Source organism: Lithobates pipiens, unplaced genomic scaffold, assembly GCF_037356315.1.
Source record: "Lithobates pipiens isolate NorthernLeopardFrog02 unplaced genomic scaffold, aLitPip1_a1.2 Scaffold_22, whole genome shotgun sequence".
NCBI lineage: Eukaryota > Metazoa > Chordata > Amphibia > Anura > Ranidae > Lithobates > Lithobates pipiens.
Window position 1 is genome coordinate 8,429,602 of NW_027507784.1, and position 24,918 is coordinate 8,454,519.

General features: G+C 47.8%; 1 protein-coding gene across 2 annotated transcripts in view; it reads left to right on the forward strand.

Annotated features, from left to right (window-relative positions):
- LOC144000353 (uromodulin-like) overlaps window positions 1–24,918 on the forward strand; it is a 206,572-nt gene that overhangs the window by 119,758 nt on the left and 61,896 nt on the right. For both annotated transcript variants that reach the window (XM_077494143.1, XM_077494144.1), the window contains exons 12-13: window positions 5,379–5,581; window positions 19,422–19,576. In XM_077494143.1, the coding sequence (XP_077350269.1) occupies window positions 5,379–5,581; window positions 19,422–19,576 (358 nt within the window). The remainder of the gene's footprint in view (window positions 1–5,378; window positions 5,582–19,421; window positions 19,577–24,918) is intronic.

The window sequence follows — 24,918 nt, forward strand, 5'->3', positions numbered from 1 at the left end:
CGGCGCCGTTAATTTGAATGCAGAGGCCGTGCATGACGTCATAACATCGTGCCCAGCCTCCGAACGATCATAGAGACTCCGGGGATGATCTGGTCCGCCTGAAATCTCTATGGTAACTTTCAGGGGCCAGCGGATCCTGTGACCGACTCACCAATGGAAGCGGTGGACAAGAGGTACAGTGTCACTGATGCATGCACTGTCACTGCTCACCATCCTCGTGGCCTCATCAAATGATGACAGGACAGTGCATACATCCCTGATCATGCCCCACTGGCGTTGTGAGAAAAAAAACCGAGCTCCCCTGACCCTGTCCTGGTGCCGTAGTCGCACAGGTACTGATTGATGGCTCTCTGCTGCGTGTGCAGCCACAGCAGCATGGCCAACGTTGAGTTCCACCTGATGGGAATGTCACATATAAGGCGGTTCTTGGGCAGGTTCAACTCCTTTTGGAGCTCAGCCAGCGGAGCACTGGCATTATATGATCGGTGTAAATGCACACAGACTTTCCTGGCCTGCCTCAGGACATCTTGTAAGCCTGGGCACCTGCCCAAGAACCACTTCACCACCAGGTTAAGGACGTGAGCTACACAGGGCACATGGGTCAGTTGTCCCTGTCAGAGGGCAGAGAGGGGGTTGATGCCATTGTCGCAAACCACCATTCCTGGCTTAAGCTGGCATGGCGTCAATCACCTCTCGGCCTGCCCCTGCAGATCTGACAAAATATCTGCCCCAGTGTGGCTCCTGTCCCTCAAACAAACCAGTGCAGGACAGCATGGCATCTTTTTGCCTGCGTACTTGCGTAGCCCCTTGAACGCCTACGGAGCACCACTGGTTCCCGAGGACAAAGCACAGGAAGAGGCCATGGAGGAAGAAGAAGAGGAGGGGGTGGAGGAGAGAGGTGTGTCACAATCAGTAGTAGTATTTTGGAAGCGTGGTGGCTGAACAACCTCCAACACTACTGCACCTTGTCCTGCATCCTTCCCAGCTGCCAGAAGAGTGACCCAATGGGCCGTGAAAGACAGGTAACGTCCCTGTCCATGCCCGCTGGACCATGAGTTAGTGGTAATATGCACCTTACCTCTGACCACCCTGTCCAGCGAGGCAAGGACTTTGCCTTCCACATGCTGGTAGAGAGCTGGAATCGCCTTCTGTGAGGGAAAGTGGCGTTTGGGGACCTGCCACTGAGGAACCGCACATTGTACAAACTCACGGAAGGGGGCCGAGTCTACCAACTGAAAAGGCAGCAGTTGAAGTGCTAGCAATTTAGCCAAGCTAGCATTCAACCGCTGGGCATGTGGATGGCTGGGAGTGAACTTCTTTTGCCGGTCCAGCAGCTGGGGCAGGGACATTTGCCTGCTACAATCAGACGTCTGTGTACTGCTAGCAGAGTGCCTGCAAGTACTTGGCTGTGACACACCTAATTCTACACCTTCATTCCTCTCAGAGCAGGTTTCAGAGAGGACTGAAGGTCTAGTGGGGTTGGAGATGCCAGCTGATGAGGAGCAAGGAGAGGTCTGCTTTGTTCTTTGGTGTGGGTCTTTGAGGTACGCTTGCCAACGGGCTGCATGGCAGGTCAACATATGTCTGGTCAAGCATGTGGTGCCCAAGCGGCTGATGTTTTGGCCACGCGAGATACGCTTGAGACATATGTTGCAAATAGCAGCGGTGCGATCTGATGCACTCGTCTCAAAAAAGGCCCACACCAAAGAACTTTTAGAATAACGTGCAGAGGCAGCGCTCTGCACAGGTGGAGCTCTGTGATGTGATTCAGTCGGTGTGCTGCCCTTAAGCTGGCCCCGGGAGTTCATTCTGCCTTGTTGGAGATGTGCCTCCTCTCCCATCAGGCACCCACGTGGAGTCAGTGACTTCATCATCCTCTCCCTCTTCATTACTGGAGCCAACCTGGCAGTATGCTGCAGCTGGTTGAACGTAACTGCCAGATTGCTGTCCTTCTTTAGCATCCCCTCTCTCTGCGATCACGCTACTACCTTCCTCGAGCTGAGTATCATCATCAGAGCCTTCAAAACGCTGGGCATCCTCCTGGAGCATGTACCCAACACTGTGCTCAAAGAGTTCGAGGGACTCCTCAGGAGGACATGGTGGGTCTAGGGAAGGAGTGACTGATGACATTGAGACAAGGGAAGAGGACGTATTGGCAGCTGTTTGCTAGTACCCGGAGCCTGGGTGAGAGAGGATGAGGAGGATGAAGAGGGCTTAGACATCCACTCTACCTAGTCTTCGGCATGATGTGGCTTGACACGTCCAGCTGCCGAAAATAAGGACAAACGTGTCCCATGGCCACGTGCTGATGGCGATGTGCCGCGTCCATGACCAGCACTGTTGTCTCTAGACACACAGCCTGCTTGCCCTCTTTTATTGGCTCCTGACTGTCTGGCACTCCTTGTTGGCCTTCCAGACGTAGTAATGGCCTGCAGGGAGATGGAAAAACCAGCAATTGGGGTAGCTTTAGGTGCACACTGAGCAGATGACACATTACACCGACTGTAATTACAGCAGCTGCCTGCCTATGCTACAGAAACAGAACAACACCAGCAATAAGGGGTATCTTCAGGTGTACACTGTGCAGGAGGCACACAACCCCCACTCTAATTGCTGTAGACGCCTGTATTACAGAAACAGAACAACACCAGCAATAAGGGGTATCTTCAGGTGTATACTGTGCAGGAGGCACACAATATCCACTGTAAATGCTAGAAATGCCTGTATTACAGAAACAGAACAACGCCAGCAATAAGGAGTAGCTTCAGGTGTATATTGTGCAGGAGGCACACTACAACCACTGTAAATGCAGAAGATGCCTGTGTTACAGAAACAGAACAACACCAGCAATAAGGGGTAGCTTCAGGTGTATACTGTGCAGGAGGCACACAACACCCACTCTAACTGCTGCAGATGCCTGTATTACAGAAACAGAACACCAGCAATAAGGGGTATCTTCAGGTGTATACTGTGCAGGAGGCACACAACACCCCCTTTAATTGCTACAGATTAGGGATGAGCTCGGTGTTCGACTCAAGCGCATGTTCGACTCAAACATTGGCCATTTGTCTGTTCAGCGAATTCAGAACTTTGTGGACCATTCACACCATATTCGTGTGGCAAAAATGGGTCACAATGCACTACGCCATCACAGTGCATTGCTGGCTCATGATTGGCCAAGCATGCACTGTGACCCCGCATGCTTGGCCAATCACAGCGCCAGCAGCGAGGAGAGCCATTATTGTCCACAGGCAGGATGCCTGTGGCCAATTATAGCTCAGGGGGTTCAGTACACGCCCCATACTATATAAGGCCGCCAGCGTGGCGGTCTTGTGTAGTGTGTTCCGGCGTACAGGGAAAAATCTGTATAGGCAGGGACAGTGTGTTCTTTTCTCAGGCATCTTAACGTTAAAATGGTGTTGTGTGGCTCCAGCACAGTATACACCTGTATCTACCCTTTATTGCTGTTTTTCTCTAATGCAGCCATCTGCAGGAGTTAGTGGGTGTTGTGTGCCTCCAGCACAGCACAGTATACATCTGCATCTACCCTTTATTGCTGATGTTCTCTAATACAGGCATCTGCAGATGTTAAAGTGGGTGTTGTGTGCCTCCAGCACAGTATACACCTGAAGATACCCCTTATTGCTGGTGTTGTCTGTTGCATATCTTGCATATTAGCCTTTAAAATGAGCACTTTTGATTTTGAACGTTCGAGTCTCATAGACTTTAATAGGGTTCTAAAGTTTATACGAATTTTCAGTCCGTTCAAAGGTTCTGGTGTGAAACGAACTGGGGGGTGCTCCGCTCATCCCTACTGCAGGGGTCTGTATTACAGAAACAGAACAACACCAGCAATAAGGGGTATCTTCAGGTGTATACTGTGCAGGAGGCACACAACACCCACTCTAACTGCAGCAGATGCCTGTATTACAGAAACAGAACATCAGTAATAAGGGGTAGCTTCAGGTGTATACTGTGCAGGAGGCACACAATACCCACTTTAACTGCTGCAGATGCCTGTATTACAGAAACAGAACATCAGTAATAAGGGGTAGCTTCAGGTGTATACTGTGCAGGAGGCACACAATACCCACTGTAAATGCTGCAGATGCCTGTATTACAGAAACAGAACAACACCAGCAATAAGGAGTAGCTTCAGGTGTATACTATGCAGGAGGCACACAACACCCACTGTAAATGCAGGAGATGCCTGTGTTACAGAAAGAGAACAACACCAGCAATAAGGGGTATCTTCAGGTGTATACTGTGCAGGAGGCACACAACACCCACTCTAACCGCTGCAGATGCTTGTATTACAGAAACAGAACATCAGTAATAAGGGGTAGCTTCAGGTGTATACTGTGCAGGAGGCACACAACACCCACTGTAACAGTGCTAGGTTCCCAAGCAAAAAGACACTGTCCCTCCTATCATGCTCTTTCCTTGCACTCCAACACACTACACAAGGCCACAGTGCTAGCGGCCTTATATAGTGTGGGTCATATACTAAACCCCCCTGAGCTATAATTGGCCACAGGCAACCTGCCTGTGGCCAATTATGGCTCTCCTCGCTGCCGGCAGCTGTGATTGGCCAAGCATGCGGGATCACAGTGCATGCTTGGCTAATCATGAGCCAGCAATGCACTGCAATAGTGTAGTGCATCGTGGGAGGTGAGCGCCACACGAATATGGCGCAAACAGCCCACAAAGTTCTATATTCGCCCAAACAACCGGTGTTTGAGTCGAACATGCGCTCGACTCGAACACCGAGCTCATCCCTATTGAGGACCATAAGAATTGAAAATTGCCCTGCAGATGGGTAAACTCAGCCTGTGAAAGGGACACGTTGAGAGCCCTGGATTCGGACTGGTTGACCTCAAGCCCAGACACTAATGCAAATTTGTCTAGTGTGTGGAAGAGATTTGGGAGAGTTGTATGAGGGGAAGTAATGTATAAGGCGTCGACAGCGAACAGGCAGAATTTATGAGTCGTGGAGGCAACGTCCAGACTTTTAATATTTGGATTCGTTCTTATTAAGGTTGCCAGGGTTTCAATTCACAATGTAGTTTTATTGGTATTTATATTGCACATTTAGTTGGAGACCAGAATTGTGCTATGCCTATGCAATTTTAAGCAAATTTTGTTTAATTCCTCTCTAGCTCTGGAGCAGTGGTTAAATACTCCAGGCTGCTCAATGTTTTACAGGCTGATAGTCTATTCTCCTCTGCATTCTGGAGGATTCTAGAATCACAATAGGATGAAGGACAGAGAGGCAGCTTGTATATTTATGGAGATCTAGCCAATCCCTGGAGAGGTGTGTCCAGTAGATGGCTATTGGATTGTAAATCTCAATATGGTCCTTCTTTCTACCTATGTAGATGATCTTACACCGCAAGTCACCTGTGGCCTGGAGAAAATTGAAGTGAGGTTCGGCAAATGTCTCCTGGAGAAACTGGGCTATAACACCTCATCCTTACATCTGAGAGATTATTCCTGCCGAGGAATCACCGAAAGAAGAGATAAACGTTACATCACTTTCATCACACCGCCAAAAAATGGTGAATGTGGAGCAATTGCTAGGGTACGTTGATGTCTTCTACTATTTTATCTGAATTTATATAACAGGTAGACATGTGCAATTCGTTTTGTTCTGAATTTGTTTCTTAACCTATTTCAACAAATTTGTTTTATTTTGGAAACATCCGCATTAACGAAAACCCATTTAACAAATTTTTTTCGGAAAATTTAAAATTAAAAAATCAAAAGATCTGAAAATTTGAAAATCTGAAATAATAACTAACTGATAATAACTTAATTATTACTAACTATTAAATTATAGGTATTGGAATTTCCTTTCAAATTTGGCTGTTAGTGAACGTAACAAATACAAATTTATCCGAAGTTACAAAATATCCGAAATAATGAATGCCGCATCTATACGAATGGAACATAATGAATTAATAATAATAAATAACAATAATAATAATAAAATTGTTTTATTATTATTGTTTATTATTACTTTGTTCCTGTATATATACTTTGTTCCGTACCATTTGTTGCATTAGGATAAATTTGTATTTGTTACGTTCACTAACAGCCAAATTTGAAAGGAAATTCCAATACCTATAATTTAATAGTTAGTTATTTCGTCTTTGAATCTTTTGAATTTTCTGATTTTCTTTCTTATTTTCACATTTTTTCATTTTTAAATTTACAAATTTACACATTTTTTAATTTAAGAATAGTATTCTGATAGCAGAAGACCACTAAGGGTGTATTTATATTAAGCAGGTGAACCCAAAGATATTTACCTGACCCATCATCCTTTCTTCCTATTCTCTATAAAAAAAAATTATAACAGATTAGGCTCAACAGCTGAGCCTTGGATTTCCCCTTGAAGAACAGGAAACCCAAAGGAGCAATAAATGGTGACTCCGTCCAGGTGCTGAATGATCTCTATAGTAAAGGATACTAAACACGTGCAATTTGTTTCGTTCCAAATTCCCCTATTCCCACCCGCAATACCGCCATTCCTTGGGAAAGAGAAGTAACCACACACACACACACAGGTTACCTTCTCTTCTCTCATCAGTTCACCCCTCCCCCACAGCTCACCTTCTTCCCCACTCTACAGCTCACCCCCCACCCACAGGTTACCCTCTCTTCTCTCATCAGTTCACCCCCTCCCCCCACAGCTTACCCTCTTACCCCCTCTCTAAAGCTCACCCACCACAGGTTACCTTCTCTTCCCTCATCAGTTCACCCCCCGCCACAGCTCACCCTACCCCTCCTTCACAGCTCACCCCTCCATCCACATGTTACCTTCTCTTATCTCATCAGTTCACCCCTCCCCCCACAGCTCACCCTCTTCCCCACTCTTCACAGCTCACCCCCCACAGGTTACCTTCTCTTCTTTCATCAGTTCACCCCCTTCCCCACTGCTTACCTTCTTCCCCCCTCTCTACAGCTCACCCCCCCCCACAAGTTACCTTCTCTTCTCTCATCAGTTTACACCCTCCCCTCACAGCTTGCCTGCTTCCCCCTCTCTACAGATCCTCCCCACAAGTTACCTTCTTGTCTCTCGTTCTACAGTTCACCTCCCCCCACAACAGCTCACCCTAACCCCTCCACAGCTCACCCCTCCAGCAACAGGTTACCTTCTCTTCTCTCATCAGTTCACCCCCTCCCCTCACAGCTCACCCTCTTCCCCTCTCACAGCTCACCACCCACCCGTTACCTTCTCTTATTTCATCAGTTCACCCCCTCCCCGCACAGCTCACCTTCTTCCCCCTCTCTACAGCTCACCCCACCCACAGGTTACCTTCTCTTCTCTCATCAGTTCGCTCCCTCCCCGCAAACTCACCCTCTCCCCCCTCTCTACAGCTCACCCCCCACAGGTTACCTTCTCTTCTCTCATCAGTTCACCCCCTTTCTCACAGCTCACCTGCTTCCCCCCTCTACAGCTCACCCCCCCACAGGTTACCTTCTCTACCCTCATCAGTTCACCCTTCCCCCACAGCTCACCTTCTTCCCCCTCTCTACAGCTCACCCCCCATCCACAGGTTACCTTCTCTTCTCTCATCAGTTCACCCCCCACAGGTTACCTTCTCTTATCTCATCAGTTCACCCCCTCCCCTCACAGCTCACCCTCTCCCCCCCCACAGCTCACCACCCATCCGTTACCTTCTCTTCTTTCATCAGTTCACCCCCTCCCCGTACAGCTCACCTTCTTTCCCCTCTCTACAGCTCACCCCCCACAGGTTACCCTCTCTTCTCTCATCAGTTCACCCCCTCCCCCCACAGCTTACCCTCTTACCCCCTCTCTAAAGCTCACCCACCACAGGTTACCTTCTCTTCTCTCATCAGTTTACACCCTCCCCTCACAGCTTGCCTGCTTCCCCCTCTCTACAGATCCTCCCCACAAGTTACCTTCTTGTCTCTCGTTCTACAGTTCACCTCCCCCCACCACAGCTCACCCTAACCCCTCCACAGCTCACCCCTCCAGCAACAGGTTACCTTCTCTTCTCTCATCAGTTCACCCCCTCCCCTCACAGCTCACCCTCTTCCCCTCTCACAGCTCACCACCCACCCGTTACCTTCTCTTATTTCATCAGTTCACCCCCTCCCCGCACAGCTCACCTTCTTCCCCCTCTCTACAGCTCACCCCACCCACAGGTTACCTTCTCTTCTCTCATCAGTTCGCTCCCTCCCCGCACAACTCACCCTCTCCCCCCTCTCTACAGCTCACCCCCCACAGGTTACCTTCTCTTCTCTCATCAGTTCACCCCCTTCCCCCACAGCTCACCTTCTTCCCCCTCTCTACAGCTCACCCCCCACCCACAGGTTACCTTCTCTTATCTCATCAGTTCACCCCCTCCCCTCACAGCTCACCCTCTCCCCCCCCACAGCTCACCACCCACCCGTTACCTTCTCTTCTTTCATCAGTTCACCCCCTCCCCGTACAGCTCACCTTCTTTCCCCTCTCTACAGCTCACCCCCCACAGGTTACCTTCTCTTCTCTCATCAGTTCACCCCCTCCCCTCACAGCTCACCCTTCCCCCCCCCCACAGCTCACCACCCACCACCTTCTCTTCTTTCATCAGTTCACCCCCTCCCCGTACAGCTGACCTCTTATCTCATCAGTTCACCCCCTCCCCTCACAGCTCACCCTCTCCCCCCCCACAGCTCACCACCCACCCGTTACCTTCTCTTCTCTCATCAGTTCACCCCTCCCCCACAGCTCACCTTCTTCCCCCCTCTACAGCTCACCCCCCACCAACATGTTACCCTCTCTTCTCTCATCAGTTCACCCCCTCCCCCCACAGCTTACCCTCTTACCCCCTCTCTAAAGCTCACCCACCACAGGTTACCTTCTCTTCTCTCATCAGTTTACACCCTCCCCTCACAGCTTGCCTGCTTCCCCCTCTCTACAGATCCTCCCCACAAGTTACCTTCTTGTCTCTCGTTCTACAGTTCACCTCCCCCCACCACAGCTCACCCTAACCCCTCCACAGCTCACCCCTCCAGCAACAGGTTACCTTCTCTTCTCTCATCAGTTCACCCCCTCCCCTCACAGCTCACCCTCTTCCCCTCTCACAGCTCACCACCCACCCGTTACCTTCTCTTATTTCATCAGTTCACCCCCTCCCCGCACAGCTCACCTTCTTCCCCCTCTCTACAGCTCACCCCACCCACAGGTTACCTTCTCTTCTCTCATCAGTTCGCTCCCTCCCCGCACAACTCACCCTCTCCCCCCTCTCTACAGCTCACCCCCCACAGGTTACCTTCTCTTCTCTCATCAGTTCACCCCCTTCCCCCACAGCTCACCTTCTTCCCCCTCTCTACAGCTCACCCCCCACCCACAGGTTACCTTCTCTTATCTCATCAGTTCACCCCCTCCCCTCACAGCTCACCCTCTCCCCCCCCCACAGCTCACCACCCACCCGTTACCTTCTCTTCTTTCATCAGTTCACCCCCTCCCCGTACAGCTCACCTTCTTTCCCCTCTCTACAGCTCACCCCCCACAGGTTACCTTCTCTTCTCTCATCAGTTCACCCCCTCCCCTCACAGCTCACCCTTCCCCCCCCCCCCACAGCTCACCACCCACCACCTTCTCTTCTTTCATCAGTTCACCCCCTCCCCGCACAGCTCACCTTCTTTCCCCTCTCTACAGCTCACCCCTAACAGGTTACCTTCTCTTCTCTCATCAGTTCACCCCCTCCCCGCACAACTCACCCTCTTCCCCCTCTCTACAGCTCACCCCCCCACAGGTTACCTTCTCTTATCTCATCAGTTCACCCCCTCCCCTCACAGCTCACCCCCCCCCCACAGCTCACCACCCACCCGTTACCTTCTCTTCTTTCATCAGTTCACCCCCTCTCCGCACAGCTCACCTTCTTTCCCCTCTCTACAGCTCACCCCCCACAGGTTACCTTCTCTTCTCTCATCAGTTCATCCCCTCCCCTCACAGCTCACCCTTCCCCCCCCCCACAGCTCACCACCCACCACCTTCTCTTCTTTCATCAGTTAACCCCCTCCCCGCACAGCTCACCTTCTTTCCCCTCTCTACAGCTCACCCAACCCACAGGTTACCTTCTCTTCTCTCATCAGTTCATCCCCTCCCCTCACAGCTCACCCTTTCCCCCCCCCCCCCCCCCACAGCTCACCACCCACCACCTTCTCTTCTTTCATCAGTTAACCCCCTCCCCGCACAGCTCACCTTCTTTCCCCTCTCTACAGCTCACCCAACCCACAGGTTACCTTCTCTTCTCTCATCAGTTCATCCCCTCCCCTCACAGCTCACCCTTTCCCCCCCCCCACAGCTCACCACCCACCCGTTACCTTCTCTTCTTTCATCAGTTCACCCCCTCCCCGCACAGCTCACCTTCTTTCCCCTCTCTACAGCTCACCCCCCACAGGTTACCTTCTCTTCTCTCATCAGTTCATCCCCTCCCCTCACAACTCACCCTTTCCCCCCCCCACAGCTCACCACCCACCCGTTACCTTCTCTTCTTTCATCAGTTCACTCCCTCTCCACACAGCTCACCTTCTTTCCCCTCTCTACAGCTCACCCAACCCACAGGTTACCTTCTCTTCTCTCATCAGTTCACCCCCTCCCCGCACAACTCACCCTCTTCCCCCTCTCTACAGCTCACCCCCCCCACAGGTTACCTTCTCTTCTCTCATCAGTTCGCTCCCTCCCCGCACAACTCACCCTCTTCCCCCTCTCTACAGCTCACCCCCCCCCCACAGGTTACCTTCTCTTCTATCATCAGCTCACCCCCCCCCCACAGGTTACCTTCTCTTCTATCATCAGTTCACCCCCTCCCTCACAGCTCACCTGCTTCCCCCCTCTACAGCTCACCCCCCCACAGGTTACCTTCTCTTCTCTCATCAGTTCACCCCCTCCCCTCACAGCTCACCCTCTCCCCCCCCCCCACAGCTCACCCTCCCCCCCCCCCCCCACAGCTCACCACCCACCCGTTACCTTCTTTTATTTCATCAGTTCACCCCCTCCCCGCACAGCTCACCTTCTTTCCCCTCTCTACAGCTCACCCCCCTCACAGGTTACCTTCTCTTCTCTCATCAGTTCACCCCCTCCCCTCACAGCTCACCCTCTTCCCCCCCCCCCACAGCTCACCACCCACCCGTTACCTTCTCTTATTTCATTAGTTCACCCCCCACAGGTTACCTTCTCTTCTCTCATCAGTTCACCCCCTCCCTCACAGCTCACCTGCCTCCCCCCTCTACAGCTCACCCCCCCCACAGGTTACCTTCTCTACCCTCATCAGTTCACCCTTCCCCCACAGCTCACCTTCTTCCCCCTCTCTACAGCTCACCCCCCACCCACAGGTTACCTTCTCTTCTCTCATCAGTTCACCCCCCACAGGTTACCTTCTCTTCTCTCATCAGTTCACCCCCTCCCCTCACATCTCACCCTCTTCCCCCCCCCACAGCTCACCACTCACCCATTACCTTCTCTTATTTCATCAGTTCACCCCCTCCCGTACAGCTCACCTTCTTGTAATTGGCTGTGTCCAATCACAGCCGGTCACATGTAAACACGGCGATGCCAATAATCGGTGCTCATTGCCTCACACTGTCAAAGTGTGAGGAGAGGATAGCCAATCAGCGGCATCGCCTCACATAGAACATCTAGGGATGTAATCAGGGCACTGATCATCAGTGCCCTGATTACAATTAAGTGCCCATCAGTGCCAGCAATGTGTGCCCCCCACTGTCAGCAAACAGTGCCCACCTTTGCTCACATGTGCCAGCAATCAGTGGCCATTAGTGATGCCAGTCAGTGCTGGCTAGCAGTGCTGCCCATAAATGCCCATCACTGCTGCCCATCAATGCCACCCATCAATTCCCATCAGTGCATTTCTTGCATTCCCTGTACCCTTGTCCCTTAGATGTTTTTTTGTATATAGATAGTAGTTAGGTTCAATGCTATTTGTCTTTTGGGGTTGTTTATGTTCATGTGTGCTGTGTTTGCTGTGTTCATGGTTTGCTATTTTTCACTGTAAATAAATATCACTTTATATATATATATATATATATATATATATATATATATATATATATATATATATATATATATATATATATATATATATATATTGTGAAGTTTGGGGATACTAGCTCCGTGGGATTAAGTGCATAAACCGTTGTCAGGTGAAACCAAAATATATTTATTTATGAACAAATCAAAAATAAAGCTTTTTTCCAGCATGTAAAACCATAAATCAAAGTCCGCTTGTCTTCAGCACAAAATAATACAAAAAGAAAAGCACCTACAGTTCTGTAGAAAGGTCTTCACCAAAAAGAGTCCTTGTAGAGATCTTTATGCAGCCTCCAAAACAGCAAACAGCAAATATAACAACACAGCCAGACAGCTCCTCAGACAGGTGTTCGTGTTCATCTCCTTCTCCTTTCTCCTCCTCACCACACCTCTCTGACTACTTCCTGTCTTTATAGGCTGTGTGTCCTCCTGGAGGCCGTTAACCCCCTGTGGTCAGGGAGGGAGGCTCTTTCCCACCCAAATGACACTTTAGAGCCTCCCAAATTCCAGGTCCCAACTACCTCTCTTAAAATACAGAGAGGACCGCGAATCAGTCATCTCCCGCAAACTACACCCGGAATCTGTCACCCATTTTGGGTGACCCCCTGAGCCTACCATGAATCCCTTAAAGGGACCACATCCCGAATATAGGCGATACATAGTACCCGTCCAGGACCCAACCTTGGCGTCCTGTACATATATATATATTGTAAGGGATCTTCCCGGGGTAGGGTGTGTTTGGACACAGTTCACAGCAGACTTGGACTTGATAAAGCAGACCTTGGCGTTTATTCGTGGTACAAACAGTCCAACAAACAAAATATACAGCAACACCGTGCTTCTTGTGTATAACAGGAACAAAGTAATAACAAAAACAAACAACCTAGCCCGGCTGGGCGCTTACTAAACAGGTTCTTCTCACCTATCTGACACTTATAAACACAGCGTCTTTCGCCTGGATATCGCAGGGTGGATTTTAGCTCCAGCAGTGACTGTGCTTGCAGCTTCCTCAAACACACAGACTGTTCGTTTCCCTGGCTGAGAGCAATCACCTGCAGGCCCGCAGAGCCTTTACCTTCCCAGGCTAATTAGGATCAAAGCTCACCTGATCCCAAACCCAGAACTGGAATGAGGGATGGGGGGTGTGGAATGACAAGTCCCTCTACCAAACCTACCTGCCATTCCATATAAACCCAGGCCCGGCAAGATTTAAATAACAACTCAGCAGCATATTGCTGTTGAGAAACTGATCCATCCTGGACTTACCATCTCACACTGTGTAGCAACCTAGGTGAGATGTACACCCCCTCAACCACTTCTCCAGTGACATGTCTACATATCCCCCCCCCTCTTTTTCAGACCGGAGGGCTGAGCCTTTTGTCCCCACAGACAACTCACCCTCGACAATGCGTCAGCATTTGCCTGTAATTTCCCTGGCCTGTGTTCCACAGTGAAATTAAAGTTTTGTAAGGACAGAAACCATCTAGTCACTCTTGCATTTCTCTCCTTGTTTAACTTCATCCATGTTAGGGGGGCATGGTCTGTCACCAACTTGAATTTCCTGCCTAGCAAGTAATACTTTAAAGATTCTAGGGCCCACTTCACTGCCAAACATTCTCGCTCCACAATGGCATAATTTTTCTCAGCCGGGGTTAGTTTTCTACTCAAGTACGTCACCGGATGCTCCTCACCATTCACTACTTGTGAGAGTACTGCACCTAAGCCTGTGTTAGAGGCATCTGTCTGGACCAGAAATTCTCGCCTGAAATCGGGGGTGACTAACACAGGTGGTTGGCACAAGGCAGACTTAAGGCTTTGGAAAGCCTTCTCGGCCTCTGGGGTCCACGTGACCATTGCTGTCTTTCCGCCCTTTGTCAAGTCAGTTAGTGGAGCAGCAACTGAGGCAAAGTTCGGCACAAATCTACGGTAATAACCCGTAATACCCAGGAAAGCTCTAACCTGTTTCCTTGTCAGGGGTCTAGGCCAATTCTGTATTGCCTCAATTTTATTTAGCTGTGGCCTAACCAATCCTCTTCCAACAATGTAGCCCAGATATTTGGCCTCTTCTAGGGCTAGAGCACACTTCTCGGCATTTATGGTCAACCCTGCATCACTTATGGCATCCAACACGGCCTGTACCTTACAGAGGTGACTTTCCCAATCAGGGCTAAAAATGACCACATCATCGAGGTAGGCGGCTGAGTAATCACGATGTGGTCGCAGGATCAAGTCCATCAACCTCTGGAAAGTTGCAGGCGCCCCATGTAACCTGAATGGCATCACTACATACTGGAATAGCCCATCAGGGGTGGAGAATGCAGTTTTCTTTTTAGCCTCGCCAGAAAGTGGAATCTGCCAATAGCCCTTTGTGAGATCGAGGGTGGTTATGTACCTAGCGTTACCTAACTTCTCAATCAACTCATCTACCCTGGGCATAGGATAAACATCGAACTTGGAGACATCATTAAACTTTCTGAAATCGTTACAGAACCTCCAAGTTCCATTGGGCTTTGGGATTAGCACAATCGGGCTGGACCATTCACTCTGTGACACCTCAATTACCCCCAGATCAAGCATACGTTTTACCTCGGCAGATACGGCTTTCCTACGTGCCTCCGGTATCCTATAGGGCTTTAGGTTTACTCTGCTTTTAGGCTCAGTTTCAATGTGATGATGGATGAGGTGGGTACGCCCTGGGAGGTCAGAGAACTTGTTTTTGTTTTTCTGTAAAAATTCCAGAGCCTCCTGTTTCTGTGACACTGATAGAGCATCACCTACCTTGACTGGAGGGATTGGTGGTGACAAATTATTAACAGTATTTGTCGCCACCAAGGATTCCCTGTCTTTCCAGGGCTTGATCAAGTTTATGTGATAAACTTGGAAAGGCTTCCTTCTACCTGGTTGGTGCACCTTGTAGTTCACCTCACTGATCTTTTCAACAATTTCATAAGGACCTTGCCACTTCGCTAAGAATTTACTCTCAACAGTGGGGACTAGTACAAGAACCCTATCGCCTGGGTTGAATGTCCTGATTCTTGCGGATCGATTGTAAATTCTACTTTGGGCCTCTTGAGCTCTCTGGAGGTGTTCCCTTACCAGGGGCATTACAGTGGCTATACGGTCCTGCATTTGTGCTACATGCTCAATAACACTCTTGTATGGGGTGGACTCACTCTCCCATGTTTCTTTTGCAATGTCCAGTAGACCCCTAGGGTGACGACCATAGACCAACTCGAATGGTGAGAACCCTGTGGACGCTTGGGGCACTTCCCTAATAGCAAACATGAGGTAGGGTAATAAATGATCCCAGTCACGACCATCTTTTGCCACCACTTTCTTCAACATATGTTTCAAAGTTTTATTAAATCTCTCCACCAATCCGTCCGTCTGGGGGTGGTATACAGAGGTACGGATGTGTGAGACTTTAAATAGTTTACATAATTCCTTCATCAGTTTTGACATAAATGGTGTGCCTTGGTCAGTTAGGATTTCTTTGGGGATCCCAGTCCTAGAGAACATATAAAACAACTCACGTGCAATTGTTTTAGATGCAGTGTTTCTTAAGGGTACAGCCTCAGGATAGCGGGTCACATAATCTATGACTACCAAAATATACTGGTGTCCTCTAGCTGACTTTACCACGGGACCCACTAAATCCATGGCAATACGCTCAAAAGGCACCTCTATAATAGGGAGCGAAACCAAAGGACTGCGAAAATGTGACACTGGGGCACTAACCTGACATGTGGGGCACGACTCGCAGTATTTTTTAATGTCATCATATATCGCCGGCCAAAAAAACCTCTGGAGAACCCTCTCTCGCGTTTTGTCAGTCCCCAAGTGTCCCCCAAGAACATGGTTATGTGCCATGTCCAGCACCTGACGCCGGTATGGCTTAGGTACCAGAAGCTGTTCCACAATCTCATCCTTAATCTTATTGACTCTATAGAAAAGATCATTAGTCACCGAAAAATGTGGAAACCTTTTTTCAGCATCTGGTTCCTGAGGTACCCCATTCATTACAGCAACCTGCTCTCTCGCATTTTTGAGAGTGGGGTCCTGTAATTGTGCAGCCCCAAAATTATCCCTAGACACCTCTAAGTCTAGTATATTTTGCTCAGTGGGAGGAGCCTCCTCCTCCCCAGCCAGGACCTGTAAAGGAAAACAATCATTTTCATCCTGCATACTTTTATCATTCACAGTGGACAAGGCAACCCCCTTAGAGGTATCCTCACTCCTTTTGGGGATTTTTCTTTTTTCCCAGAGAGCCCAGAATAAAGGAAAATCGCGCCCCAATATTACATTATGCATGAGGTTTTTAACCACACCCACTTCATATTGTACGGTGCCTTGTTCAGTCCCGACTTTAGCCAGCACTATAGGGTACACTTTTGTATCACCATGTATACACACAACACTCATATGCTTTTTAGACTCTAAGTCCCCAGCCACCAGGCTAGCATGCACCAAGGTTACGAGGCTTCCCGAGTCCATTAACGCCTCAACGGGAAGGTCATTGATGGTAATATTGCAGATTTGCGGTTCAGTCTCTAGTCCAGGAACTGCAGCACAAGATGGTTCCGCAAACAGCGACTGACGCCGGCTAGCGTCACACTCCATGGGTTCAGTGGTAAGAGGGCAATGGGCCGACACGTGTCCCACCTCATGGCATCTCCAACACTGGATAGGGCCTGGTCTCTTTGGCAAGGAGTCCTTTTCAGAGCCCCTTAGCCACCCGGGACCATCACCAGTCTTTTGTCCCTGAGACACCATTTGAGCCCTTTTCCCTCCATCAGCACCCCTCCACACTCCCCCAATAGATGGAAGTCTCTTACCAGCTGACGGCACAGATCTGGCGCTCCGGGGAGGTGAAGATGCTGCAGGAACATCACGGAGGTAGTCCTCAGTCGCCTGGAACCTCTCCACAAGGTTCACAAGTTCGTTTGCGTTCTTAGGATCACCTTGTCCCACCCAGCGTTGCAGGTCAGTAGGAAGCGCTCGGAGGTAGCGATCCATCACGACCTTCTCTAGGATTTGTGCAGGAGTAGAAGTGTCTGGCTCCAACCACTTTCTTGCTAAATGGATTAGGTCATACATCTGGGACCTCGCTGATTTGTCCAGACTGTAGCTTCAGTTGCGTACCCTCCGGGCACGGACTGCAGTAGTAACTCCTAGTCGGGCAAGTATCTCCTCTTTTAGCCGAGTATAGTCCTTAACCTCTTGCTCACTGAGGTCATAGTAGGCCTTTTGAGGTTCACCTGTTAAATAGGGCGCAATTACCTCTGCCCACTCAGCGGCTGGTAACTTCTCTCGCTCAGCCACACGCTCAAATACTGTTAGATAGGCTTCAACATCGTCCTCAGCAGTCATCTTTTGCAGCGCTTTCTGCACAGTCCTTCTCCCAAAAAAAATCTCTGGAGCGGCTCCCATCACTGTGGGTGGATTAGCAACCACAGGCGCCTCTCGATTTGCTATCAGGTGCTCGATAAGTTGTTGTTGTGCAGCCATGGACTGTTCATGTCGTCTATTGGCCTCTATCTGAGCCTGCTGTTGTTGCAAACTCACTTGCATAAACTGCTTCAGCATCTCCTCCATGTTGCTGGACTGTTCTTGGAGTGTAGTTGCAGCTTTCACCCAGGACATCAGCAGCTGTAGCCAAGTCTGTCCACACCGTTGCCCCTAGCAACCGTGTTGCCCGCTACCTCCACCAATTGTAAGGGATCTTCCCGGGGTAGGGTGTGTTTGGACACAGTTCACAGCAGACTTGGACTTGATAAAGCAGACCTTGGCGTTTATTCGTGGTACAAACAGTCCAACAAACAAAATATACAGCAACACCGTGCTTCTTGTGTATAACAGGAACAAAGTAATAACAAAAAACAAACAACCTAGCCCGGCTGGGCGCTTACTAAACAGGTTCTTCTCACCTATCTGACACTTATAAACACAGCGTCTTTCGCCTGGATATCGCAGGGTGGATTTTAGCTCCAGCAGTGGCTGTGCTTGCAGCTTCCTCAAACACACAGACTGTTCGTTTCCCTGGCTGAGAGCAATCACCTGCAGGCCCGCAGAGCCTTTACCTTCCCAGGCTAATTAGGATCAAAGCTCACCTGATCCAAAACCCAGAACTGGAACGAGGGATGGGGGGTGTGGAATGACAAGTCCCTCTACCAAACCTACCTGCCATTCCATATAAACCCAGGCCCGGCAAGATTTAAATAACAACTCAGCAGCATATTGCTGTTGAGAAACTGATCCATCCTGGACTTACCATCTCACACTGTGTAGCAACCTAGGTGAGATGTACACCCCCTCAACCACTTCTCCAGTGACATGTCTACTATATATATATATATATATATATATATATATATATATCCTTTGTTTGCTCTTAGTTCCCTTGTGTAGCTACTTGTCTGGTCTCCTTAGCCGCTGAGCCTGACAAAAGGATACAACGAAGTCAAGCAGAGAGTTAGCACTAAACCAATCACTGGTCGCCAGTGCAGGACTTACCATTGGGCTTGACTGGGCTCAAGCCCATGGGCCCCGCCCAATAGGGGGCCCCGCTGAGATACATAGCAAAGTGTACTCGGCTTGGCTCCGCTCACAGTCACGCCCAGTCCCGCCCTATGATGGACATAACACAGGGACTGGGCGTGACTGTGAGCCAAGCCAAGTACATTCGGCTACTCTTGGCTCCGCTCGGGACTGTGAGAGGACCCAAGAGCCACCGAGAGGACCCGAGAGCCACCGAGAGGACCCGAGAGGCGCCAAGATACACAGAACTCTGTATTTCAGCGGCGCCATTTTTAAACTTCAAGGCTGCAATGACAAGACTGCAAATGACACTGGGGCAAGGCTGCAAATGACAAGGCTACACTGACAAGGCTGCAATGACACTGGACAAGGCTGCAGATGAATGGACAAGGCTGCAGATGGGCAAGGCTGCAGATGGACACTGATAAGGCTGCATTGGTGGGCATTTAAATGTAAGTTTTTTCCTTAAACTTCCCTCCTAAACTTGGGGTGCGTGTTATATGCCGATAAATACGATAATATATAGAAGGTAGGGCCCGAAAGTGACTCAAGCCCAGGGGCCCCCACCACCCTAAGTCCTGCCCTGCTGGTCGCTTTATTGATATGCTGATGAATGTCATTTAGTTGCCTCCCTTTGATGAAAATGGCAACTCACACTGAGCTTCAGGCTGCAGAAAACGTTAGGAGGATATATCACTTAATGACCATAATATGTCAGGGATACTCGAGTAAAAATACAGTATAAAGTATATATATATATATATATTGCATTTTACCTGGAATTGTTCCTTAAAGTTTACTGTAAATTAATTTTTTTCAGAATAATGGAACTGTGATCCTGTATACAAATACTGTATACCTAACACCAAACTCTGACAAAGGGGAAAATAGAGATGCGTACTCCATTGACTTTCGTTGTTTCTATCCATCAGGAGTTGAGATCAACCTTCCAACCGCTGTCGGCGCCGACGTAGCGTGAGTCATTTTTCATTGGTTTATTGAGTACAAGATACAGGTGTAGAACTTAGTGCAGATACACACTATAGCGACTTGGGATCCGACTTGTCAGACCTCAAGTCGCCCCAAGTCACTGGACATAAGAAATTACATTGAAGTGAATGAGAGCCATCTTAATGTACACTACTAAAGTCGCTCCAACTTCAGAAAAGGTTCCTGTACTACTTCAAAGAAACTTCTAGCTGACTTGTACCCATAGATTTCTATTGGAAGTTGCCTCCAAGTCGGAATCTTAACTTAATTTATGTGATTTGGATCCGACATTACAGGAAGATTACCCAGGCATTCCCTGAAGTTGCCTCGAAGTTGTCTTGAAGTTGCCTAGCCAAGTCATGCTGACTTTCAGGCCACGGCAGTGTGAACCGCCTCTTATGCCGCGTACACACAGTCCGTCGGAATGTGTCTTATCGGACCGCGTCGTCAGATAATCCAACTGTGTGTGGTATGCATCGGACTGATTCCGTCGGAATATCCGTCGGACCCAATTTTCCAACATGTTGGAAATATTTCCCGACCAACTGGGCCAGACGGACCTAATCCGATCATGTGTAGAGAATTTTGATCGGACCAAGTGCCACGCATGCTCAGATCAAATTCCTACATCAAAGCTATTGGCTACTAGCCTGAATGTAGTCCCATCGTAACGAAATTACGTCATCACGTTCTGAAAGATCGGATTTTTCGACAACTTAGTCGGACCGTGTGTATGCAACAGTTTCGGACAAGATCCGACGGACAAAATCCGATGGAGAAAATCCGACGGATTTGGTTGTCGAAATCTCCGACAGTGTGTACAGGGGGCTAAGTGAGCTGAGATTGCACTGAGATCTTGTGACCGTCCAATTGGTGTCCAGTCCTGTAGAAATGTATTTCTTGTCTTTATTATACATGTGCACACTGAAATATTTTGTTTCGGAATTTAGTTTTTGTCCGAAAAATAAATGTATTTAGTTACTCCCGAAATTCGTTTTTATTTATTTTGTTTCATTAAAAAATGCATTCGTCCGAAAATCCGAAATAATTAACGTTGAATGTTCTAAGAAAATTTTACAGAACAGCTAAACTGTACAATGCCTCAGTCGAATGTTCCACCTACAAGCTATAGTAGAATTCTAATGTTGCATGACACTAGTAGTAATTATATTTATTAATTATTATTTCTAGTCAACCAACACTAGAATTCTTCTATAGCCTATGGGCGGATCATTGAACCGAAAAATGTCCGCTCGTGGCGACTGTTTCGTTGAATCTTCATGTCGAATGTTTTCTCTCTAGGTAGAATAATCTTGGACTAATAGAGTTAGGTTAGGCACATTCGACCTTTTTTCGCTATTGTCTCTATAATGTTGAATCTTTTCTCTCTATGTCGAATCTTTTCTCTCTATGTAGAATAATCTTGAACTATAATAGCTAAGGTTAGGCACATTCGACCACAGGTTCAATGGACACAGATCGCTATTGTCAGCATCATGTCAAAATATCTATATCCAACTGTTGCAACGAAAACAAAAATAAAGCATTTGTTTATGTCGGATCTTTCGGTTTTCAGATTCTGCACATTCGTTATCATTTGTTAAAGCGATAGCGAAAATACCCGAAATTCGGATGAAAAAAAATGCACATGTCTAGTCTTTATATATCACCAACATATTCCAGAGTGCTTTATACATCAGGCTTTACTTTATACATGCCCAGTTCTGTATTACCAGTCTCACAGGCAGACACAAACTCAATCTGGGGAACATTTAATAATATGCAAACTAATATTATTTTTAAATCTTGAAAAAAATCTGGAGGGAACTGATCCTGTGATCAGTGACTACAAACCAAGTTCAGTCATTGCCCCTTGTTTGTCACTGACTTAAAGCTGTAGATTCAGAATGGCAAGCAAATTATTGCTGGTATAACATTAAGGCCATCCACACTTACTTATATTTGATATCCATGTGGAGTTGTAATTTATGTCACCGTTAGACACGTGCAATTTGTTTAGTCCCAAATTCACTTTTTCAGACAAATTTGTTAATTCTGAAATATCCAAATTTCCGAATTTTAGAATTTCAGATTTTTCCAATTTTTTTCGGAAATTCAGAAACTCGGAAATTCGGAAATTTGAAAATTTGATAATTCAGAAATTAGAAAATTTGATAATTCAGAAATTTAGGAAATTCGAAGATTTGGAAATTTGAAAATTCTAAAATTCTGAAATTCTAAAATAAGAATGAAAATCAGAAAATTCAGAAACCCAAACAATCAGAAAAAAATAACTAACTAATAATAACTTAACTATTACTAACTATTAAATTATAGGTATTGGAATTTCCTTTCAAATTTGGCTGTTCGTGAATGTAACAAATACGAATTTATCCGAAGTTACGAATTAGCCGTAATAATGAATGCAGTATCTAAACGAATGGAACATAACAATTTAATAATAATAAATAACAATAATAATAATAAACATATTATTTTTATTATTATTATTATTATTATTATTATTATTATTATTATTATTTATTATTTTGTTCTGTTCCATTTGTTTAGATGCAAACAGAGTGCATTTCGGGACCTTGAATGAGGTAGGTGGGAGTGGTTAAATGATTAGTTGGTTTTGAAAAGTATACCTTTATTGTCAAATAGCATCACAGTGTAGCACTGACTCCCGAAGGAGCGGCTGATTTAATTGGGCTTACGTTACCTTCTTCACCTCTATTTGTCTCTAGGGGTTTCCCATGGTAGATAGCCCAGAAACTATAGAGACTGACGACAGATCCGCTTAAAGGGATTTTTATTTGCAAAAGTGTAGTTAACAACAGTCTCTCAGTATAGGATCAGAGGGTTAGGTGAAAAGTCCAGGTACTCTTAGTCCCTGTACACACTGTCGGAGATTTCGACAACCAAATCCGTCGGATCTTGTCCGTCGGATCTTGTCCGAAACTGTTGCATACACATGGTCGGACTAAGTTGTCGAAAAATCCGATCTTTCAGAACGTGATGACGTAATTTCCTTACGATGGGACTACATTCAGGCTAGTAGCCAATAGCTTTGATGTAGGAATTTGATCTGAGCATGCGTGGCACTTGGTCCGATCAAAATTCTCTACACATGATCGGAGTATGTCCGATCGAACCAGTTGGTCAGAAAATATTTCCAACAAGTTGGAAAATTGGGTCCGACGGATATTCCGACGGAATCAGTCCGATGCAGACCACACACAGTCGGATTATCCGACAACACGGTCCGATAGGACACATTCCGACGTATTCTCTGACCGTGTGTACAAGGGCTTAGTGTCAAGGTCAGTAATAAAGAACTTTCTTACTTTGAATAAATCCAGAGAATAGCCATTCACAGCTGGATCCTCACCCTAGTTGGATAGTCCTTCTCTCACCAAGCCTAGCAGCCAACAGGGTGCTCGAGTCAGGAACAAGTCTCTGCCACAGACTTTGTTATAGAACATGAACAAGGAAACTGGAAAACTTGTAGATCACTTGTGTGGTACCAGTATCTTGCAGCCGGCCCGGCGTTATTGCACGAGATTGGATTCACTTAGGTCCTTCAGCTTTACCAGGCTCTTGCTAAGAAGCCAACCCTTGCATGGCCTTCCTCTGAAGAGTCCTCCCCTGGGTAATTCTGAAGTTGCTGGGCCTCTCTACAATCTGAGACGGCACAGGACCACTTCCTAATACTTTGCTTAGTTTCCTCACCTGAGGCTAGCCAGCCCGAGACATAAAGTCGGGTGGATCCGCACCCCGGGCCATAAGCGTCCTGGGGGCTGGTCAGAAGGACCAGGACCATGCAGTCAGAACATACTTCTGGACCGGAACCCCGAACCACGTGACATCCACATCTTAAGTACCCTCTCCCAGAAAGCACAGCAAGAGTGACACTCCCACTGGGCTGGCTCCAAGAGAAAGTAACCTTAAAGTACCCAACCAGACTGTGTTTCCATGCCTGCCAGAAGTGAAAGCGCCCCCTATGGCCAGGCTGAACACTCCATAGTCCAGTCAGACTGATGCTGAGGTCAAAATTTGAAGTAATTATACCCAAACCAAACTGCAGTTTAGGTGTAACGTTAAATTTCAAAAACACGTAGTGCTCTTCAGGAGCCGGCGCTACAATAGTATAACATAATTGCAAAGAGTAAATCTGCAATCACATGTTAAAACCATGTAAGGTGAAAACAATAATGCAGCATGGCAGGCCCATAGTATGGTAAATGGTAGTATCTACCATGTGAAAAAAAAAATAAGGTCACAGAAATCTAGTACATACTATATATTATATATATTATATAGAGTATATTAAAATGTAATAAATCTAAACAAATGGAATGGATCAAATTAATAATTAAATTAATAATAATAAATTTGTATTATTATTATTGTTATTTATTATTATTATTTGTTACATTATATTTGTTTAGATGCAACATTCTTTATTTCTGATAATTCGTAACTTCAGATAAATTTGTATTCGTTACCTTCACTAACAGCTAAATTTGAAAGGAAATTCCAATACCTATAATTTAATAGTTAGTTATTATTAGTTAGTTACCGTATTTATCAGCGTATAACACACACTTTTTTCCCCTTAAAATCGGGGGAAAATCATGGGTGCGTGTTATACGCCGATCCCCCCGCCGATCTGCCGATCTGCGCTGTCTGTGGAGCGCCGCCGACATTTACTGAGCTGAGCCGAGTGTACTGTGTACTCGGCTCCACTCTCAGTCACGCCCAGTCCCGCCTCCTAACCTTTACGTCCCGCCATTGGCCCGGTGTTGTGTCCATCACAGGAGCCAGGACAAGGGGCGGGACGGGGGCGTTACTGCGAGCAGAGCCGAGTAGCCCAGTACCCTCGGCTCGGCTCGGTCTATGTCGGCGGCGGGAGGAGCCGAAGATCTCGACGGCGGCGGCGGGAGGAGCCGAAGATCTCGGCGGTGGCGGGAGGAGCCGAAGATGGCGGCGGGAGGAGCCGAAGATGGCGGCGGCGGTGGCGGTAAATTTAAAACTAACCATACTGCAATTTTGTGGAAGGCTGCAGTTAGACAGTGTAGGGCTGCAGGGGGACAGTGTAGGGCTGCAGGGGGACAGTGTAGGGCTGCAGGGGGACAGTGTAGGGCTGCAGGAGGACAGTGTAGGGCTGCAAGGGGACAGTGTAGGGCTGCAGGGGGGACAGTGTAGGGCTGCAGGGGGGACAGTGTAGGGCTGCAGGGGGACAGTGTAGGGCTGCAAGGGGACAGTGTAGGGCTGCAGGGGGACAGTGTAGGGCTGCAGGGGGACAGTGTAGGGCTGCAGGG